At 52.4% G+C, this 7,000-nt stretch overlaps 1 protein-coding gene across 1 annotated transcript in view; it reads right to left on the bottom strand.

Annotated features, from left to right (window-relative positions):
* The window catches only part of Krt82 (keratin 82), a 10,062-nt gene extending 4,479 nt beyond the window's left edge, over positions 1-5,583 (bottom strand). Inside the window, exons 1-3 of the mRNA XM_028782207.1 lie at positions 5,176-5,583; positions 3,055-3,263; positions 643-703 (exon numbers count right to left, since the gene is read on the bottom strand). Coding sequence (XP_028638040.1) covers positions 643-703; positions 3,055-3,263; positions 5,176-5,583 — 678 coding nt within the window. The remainder of the gene's footprint in view (positions 1-642; positions 704-3,054; positions 3,264-5,175) is intronic.
* Between the last annotated feature and the right edge of the window lie 1,417 nt (positions 5,584-7,000).

Below are 7,000 nucleotides of genomic sequence, written 5' to 3'. Positions count from 1 at the left end.
GCAGAGCCACGCCCAACACTAGCCAAGCACTTCCTGGGGCAGAGCCACGCCCAACACTAGCCAAGCACTTCCTGGGGCAGAGCCACGCCCAACACTAGCCAAGCACTTCCTGGGCAAGCTTATGGCAGGGATGGCTGTGGGCTCAGGGCTCTTCTCTGAGCTCAGGTGCAGGCAAAGGGAGATGGGGTCAAGAAGGGGGAAAGGCCGGGCCTGAGCCCCATGGGGAGGACCTAAGAGGAGAGGTGCTAGAGGCTCCCCACAGCTCCTATGCAGGGGAGCTTGGAACCACACAATTCCCAGCTGAGGAACTGGGCGATTGTTTCTGTGCCTGGAGTTAAATCATTGATTGTTTTGTTTTTCACTTGGCATCAGCCACAGGGGCAGGCAGTTGCTTGGGCGGGTAGATTCATAGCCATTCTCCAGCTCAGATCCCTCATAGGGTGGCGGAAGGACATGTGGAGATCAGGCCAACCCCTATTTCTAGGCAGGGTGGAGCTGAATACGGTGACAGGTATTCTTTTCCAGGGTCAACACAAGAGACCAAGGGAGAGGAGCCTATCTGTGGAAGTGGTCTTGGGACATGGACGGCTACACCCATAAGGCTGGTATCCAGATTCTTTGCTTCATTATGCATCACCTCACCTTCTTCAGGGTGACAAACTCATTCTCAGCACAGGGACGCAGGGACAGTTCCTCTTCATACCTATGGGGAGAAGACCATTTTGGTTAAGGCGTAGAGTTTGGAAGAGTCCTCTCAGTGCACAGGTGCACTGACTGTACCTGTGGGCTCGTGTTCCAGCCTTCTCTCCAGACTCTTGTGGCTCTTTACCTCTGAAGAGACTCTTGTCACCCGAACACCTCAGTTACCTTTCAACCTGCCCCTTCTCACCACCAGTAGCCTGCTTCTGTGATGATTCACTCCCTAGGATCCTTAATACTACCTCATTCTCTCACTGCGGAGGAAGCCTCCTCATCTAACCATTTCCGTAAGGTCATGCTCCTAGCAGGTCATCTCTCCCAAGCTCATTTGAGGTGGCTGTAGTCCCAGGTAGATTCCCAGATGACCCTGTACCTCTTCCTTGTCTGCAGGGTATGTCTGGCCCCCACCTGAAGCTCAGCGGTAGAGGTAGCAATTACCTACTTACCAGAGCACAGAAACAGCCCAGGTGCACCCCTCCCACTTTCTGGGGGCTCCTCGGCCCACACACCGTACCCGAATGGGAATGGGAGTCAGGGTTCAGTCTGGTTACAGATACTGTTTGACGAGAAGAGCCAGTGCATGAGAGAAACAGCCCTGTGCTCATAGTGTCCATCTTTCTTTGGTCCAGCAAAGCTCTGCCTAGCTTTGACAAGGATGTCTGGAGCTACTGTCTAAATTCAAATCCCCACTTTGTCACACACTAGACATAACCAAACTGGGTGACCAATAGCTTTACAGGCCTTGTTATTCACAGGGATATCCCCAGTAGATCGAGGGCAACCCAGGCCTGCCTCAAAGGGCTCTGATGAGTTCATTGACACCCATGCTGCCCTCTGATAGTGTGCTGGCTGGGATCAGCATTGTGCAAGAGTTGGTTGCACTGTGGTTGATGTACCAGAACGACCTCATATTTAAAACCAAAAGATCTCATTTTGAGCTGTGAACCAGTCTAAACTTGCCTTGCTATGTACTTCTCAAGGAAGTCACGGCCCCTGAGCCTAGCCTCTGCTCACTCCCACAACCTGCCCATCAGTTACCTGCTCGCCCTCCCTCCCTCCCTCCCTCCCTCCCTCCCTCCCTCCCTCCCTCCCTTTTTTCAAGTCTACTGTGGCACTCAATTAATAGATAAAAAATTAAAAGAATTTTTGAGACAGAGTCTTACTCTGTAACCTTTGAACTCGCTATGTAGCTCAGGATAGCCCAGAACTCACAATCCTCCTGTCTCAACCTTCTGGGTTCAGGTATTACAAGATATGTACCACTATACCAGGCTTTGGTTATCTTTTAGAAGAAGAAGGAGGAGGAGGAGGAGGAAGAGGAGAAGAAGGAGGGGAGGGGGAAGGAAGGGGGAGGGGAGGGGAAGAGGAAGAGGAAGAGGAAGAGAAAGAGGAAGAAGGAGTCTACTGGAATAAGAATTATCTATTAAGGTCATGGTCCAAACATGTCCCATATCCCTGCCCCTTGTCTCTTCTGTGATTCTTCTTGGCACCTATTTACATGTAAGCATAAAGGGTTCTTAGTGCCGTGGGGTAGGGTTGGGACACTACATCCTAGCACAATACCTGTCACCAAGAAGGCCAACGGTTGACACTTAACAGTCATGTCTCCAGCCTGGCTCCACTCTACTGACAGATTCCTCACCCCATCTTCTTGTACCATTTCTCCTCAATGGAAACGTATATCTCTCTTCCCATACCCTATACATTTCCATGAGGCTCTGAAGAGACACCCCCCCCCCAGAATCCTCCAGGTGACAAGTTCTCTGGGCCTCCTACAAGCTGGGGTGTCTTTGTTTCATTAACATTGAGTGGCAGGCTCAGGGCCCATCCTCTGGAGAGTGGGTGAGATGGGACGGACAACAGAAGCCCACGGTCCGTCTAGGGGATGACTGGGAAGACAGATGTCAGAGACAGGTTGGGAGCTGTGACATCCGGATCGGGATGAGGGGGATCCTGAGAGGAGGCTCATCAAATGGAGGAAGGAGGAGGCACAGAATCATGGCGGAAATAACACTGGGGATGGTGAGGGGACTAGGATGTAGTTCTTGGTGTGTAAAGGGTTTGGCAAAATGGAATCCCAACTAGGAGTGTAGCTGGAGCAGAGACTTGGGGCTCCGTGAGTGGCAAGTGAGAGAACTTTTTCAACAAAGCCCTCACTCAAGCAGGGTGGAAGGAAGGGAGATGAGGCAAAGATACACTTCAGGGCTTCCACCGTGAGTGATACTATGGATACTCTGCACTGCATAATTGTTTTGCCGTTGAGGTCCCTGCTTTGATGAGGACACTGGGGTCTGAGTTGTCTCTGCAGCGTGCTTGCTCTAGTCCCTTTGCAGGGTGGAGGGAGAGGCCACTTACTTTTTCTTATAACCCTCCAGTGCATCCTGGAGGCTGCAGAGCTCAGTCTCCAGTCTGCCGTGGTCCCCGGACACACAGTCCAGCTGTCGTCGCAGGGCGCAGATGTAGCCCTCGAAGAGTGGCTCCATGTTGCTCTGGCAGCTTCTTTGCTGCTGCATAAAGTTCCACTTGGTCTCCAGAAGCTTGTTTTTCTGTTCCAGGAAGCGTACCTGCCCCGAGAATGGGTGTCACCATAAAGAAAGGACCCAGAGACCATCACCAGGTCTTTGCAGAGACCAACACCCAAAGAGATGTATCTTTGTGTCTCCTTGGCCTTAGGGCCCTTAAAGGATTCTCATCTTCCCCCTCAGTGGTCCATATTGGGGTGGAAAGACTGCTGTATCAAATGCATGGGAAGTCCACATGCAGCTTTCTGGCTGGCTGCTTGGAAGCCCCATGACCTGGACCATGCCTGCTCCCCTTGTGAGCTTCTCTGTGCCATAAGAACACCCACACACGAGTGCCCGGGTCCAAGGGTACAGGTCAGGTCAGGTCAAGGGTTGTGCCCTAGCTCTGCTAACTCTGTCTCTGCTGCTCCACTTTCCGTGGCGGCATCTGAAGGAAACAGACTCCCAGTGATGAGCTGTGCTCCACCTTTTGCATTTTTGTGGGTTGGATTCATGATTGAAAGCAGCTGCATGAGTTGATCTGGTCACCTGTGTGCCAGTCACTGGCACACGGAGCATAATCTGGAGCCTTGCTATGGGGTTCTCATAGAGGGCCTCTCAAGATAGCTGCTGAAGGGGTGTTCCTCTAACTGTGGTCAACAGCTACACCGGCTGCCTCATAGAAGTTCATGGCTGAGGTCCGCCTCATGGGGTGTTTATAGCCAGAACACAGCAGACTTTAAAAGTAAAGCAGTGTTGATGGACTAGCTCCTTTCGTGGCCCCCCCCCCCCGCCGTGTCATGGCACACATGTGGAAGTCCTTCCACCATGTGGCCTCTGGGGATCTAGCTCAGGTGGTCAGGCTTGGCAGCAACTGCCTTTACCCTTTGATCCATGCTACTAGCCTGTGTTTTTTGGGAGTGGGGGTTGATACAGGGTCTTATGTATTTCAGGTTGGCCTTACACTCACTATGTAGCTGGGGATAACCTTGAACTCTGTTCCTTTTACCTCTACCTCCCATGTGTTACAGGCATGCACTACCATGGCCTGGCATCACAGACACCTTTGTACAGATCACCTCCTTTGAGTATCCCACTGTACCATCTGTCCATCCCCAAACCAGGCAGCAAAATCCCCACGGCCGAGCTGTGAGCAGCTTCCATAGAGATTCAGGGTAAGAGGAGTGGGCTCTGACAGGATGCAGGGCTTCTGACTTTGGCTCAGGGATGTTTGCCCTACTCCTTGGAGTTTCCGGAAACAACAGTCTAATGCTTGGCATGGATTCTGAGTCTCTAGGGTGTAGAGACAAACCCTAAAGACAGGGGAATTAGGGATGACAGGAAGCTCAGTGCTACTTAAAGGTAGCATGTCACTCTGTCTTGTAGCTTCCCAAAGCTTTGGTTTGGGGGCTGTCAAGTGCAAAACTTGTGTGACAGCCACCTTGTGCTCTGAACTCTGCTCCACTTTTGCCTCACCCCAGGCCTAAACAGATGGACAATTTGGGGTTCATGGTGTTTATGATCTCTGCCTTCAGGTCTAAGAGTCTTGGAATAGCCTGGGTACACAGGAGGCAGTTTTATCCCTCAAGGGGAAGGCCGTTAGCTCCAGAGCCTTTGCCATCCCTTTCATATGACTTTGGAAGTCTTTCTGACAGTCTGCTCTCTGACAACCTTGATGATTTGTCAGATGACATGCTGAGAAAGGTAATATTCTTAGAAAATGAAAAGTGTAGAAGGGCTTGGATTGGGCGTGGTTATGCGCACCCATAATCCAGGTACTGGGACAGAGGCTGGAGGAGTGCTGCAAGTTTCAAGCTAGTCTAGACTGAGAAGTAGGTATTTTCAGTGACAAACGGTCATGGAATGCTCAAGAAGCCCATGGACAAATGCCTCTTCCTGTGCCTCCCAAGACAGAACAGATCCGGGATACTCTCTGCAGCGGCTCTCTCCCCACCCCCACCCTGGCTGCCCCTACCTTGTTGATGAAGGATGCGAATCGGTTATTCAGGCACTTGATCTGTTCCTTCTCGTCTCTCTTCACCCTTTGCACCGTTGGGTCAATCTCCAGCTCCAGGGGGACCAGCAGACTCTCATTGATGGTGACAGGAGTGATGCAGGCGGGAGAGCCGCCGCAGGTGGCTCCGGCTCGGTACCCGAAGCCCGGCATGCTGCATCTGGAGGCCACACGGGGTCTCCCGAGGCCCACATTGCATAGGCTCCGAGAGCCAAGACACCCCAGGGCTCGGAGGCCCCCGCCAACCCCGGGTCGACAAGACCCCTTGCTTACTTCATAGTGGGTGACCATCCGGGGCGTGATGGCCGAGCATGAGCTGAAACTCCGGTTGCTACATCTGGAGCTCAACTGGAAATTTCGGCATGACATGGCTTGGGAGACAGAGGTGGATCCCTGGAGAGGAAGGAGAATGGGACTGGACTGATCGAACCGTGGATCAGCTTTTCCCCTTTTATTTGGTGGAGGCAGGGGGACTAGGCTGGTCCAAACCCCTAATCACCACAAAATCAGGTTTATGAGCTTGGGGTATTGGCAGCTGCTAGGTACAGGGTGCAAATTAGGGTAGCAAAGAGCAGGACAGAGCCACTGGTCAATGCCGGAGGGGGGGTCCCATAAAAGTCCATTTGTCCCTTCTTCCTTGTTTATGGAAATGATGAAAGGGGCCAACCAGGCACTTATGGATGCTGTATCCAGTGCTTCAGCCTCCAGGGACAGGAGAGTGGGACTTTGGGTGGTTCATCGAAGGGGATTTCCCTGAGATGGAGACAGGACAGAGATTTTAAAGACTTCGTTTATGAGAGGGCTATGTCAGTGTCTTTCTATGGATACCTCACTACTCCATGGGCTTCCAGACACTCTTAGATGTACCCATTGAGGAAGAAGCTCCCATGGTTTACCACACCTTGTCCCTGCACTGGAAGCCCTCATGCTCCTGCACATCTGGGCCACAGGGTCCTCCAGGCACAGATACTGGATCAGTAGCACTCATCAAAACAGTCTCCTACTTGGGAAGGGAGACAGAGCATGAGGAGAGGGGAGGAGAGGAGAGGGGAGGAGAGGAGAGGAGAAGGGAAGAGAGGAGAGGGGAGGGGAGGAGAGAGGAGGGGAGGAGAGAGGAAGAGATGGGAGGGGAGGAGAGAGGAGGGAAGGGGAGGAGAGGGGAGCAGAGTAGAAGGGAGGGGAGGAGAAGGGAGAGGAGGGGAGGAGAGAGGACAGGAGAGGAGAGGGAAGGGAAGGGGAGGAGAGGAGAGAGGAGGGAAGAGGAGGGGAGAGGAGAAGAGAGAGGAATGGAGATGAAAGGGGAGGGGAGAGGAGAGGAAGGGAAATGACACCATCTCCTACACTCTGTGCCCCTGCCAAGCATGACAGCGTGAAGTCTGCTCTGTCATCAGCACCACCCTGCTCCCCATCAGATGGTGATGAGGCCTGCTCCGGCCTGGGGGTGTCTGTGGGGACAGTATTGTCCTTGTGAATATTCCAGATGGATCCAAGCTTTTTTCTTAGCAGGAGACACTCAAAGCCTCCTCAACCTTTTACTCTCCTTTCCACCCACCTGATGGGCCAAAAGGCTCGCTCTCTCTTACTTAGATTATGTCCAGATCACAAGCCCATAGTGTGGACATGTTGGTTAGGAGCTTTACTACAATCCAAGACCACCCTGGGCCTTTTGTATCTGTAATCTCATGAAGTAAGGAGTCTATGTGGAGCTGGTGTGACAAAGCTGGGCTTGGACCCTGTTCTGACTGCCCTCATGAGCTCTGTGTTTTCAGAGGATGAAGACTGGGTT

The sequence above is a fragment of the Grammomys surdaster genome, unplaced genomic scaffold (genome assembly GCF_004785775.1).
Source record: "Grammomys surdaster isolate TR1022 unplaced genomic scaffold, NIH_TR_1.0 724, whole genome shotgun sequence".
Lineage (NCBI taxonomy): Eukaryota > Metazoa > Chordata > Mammalia > Rodentia > Muridae > Grammomys > Grammomys surdaster.
The sequence above is the reverse complement of the archived record's forward strand: the minus strand, read 5'-3'. Positions and strand labels throughout refer to the sequence as shown.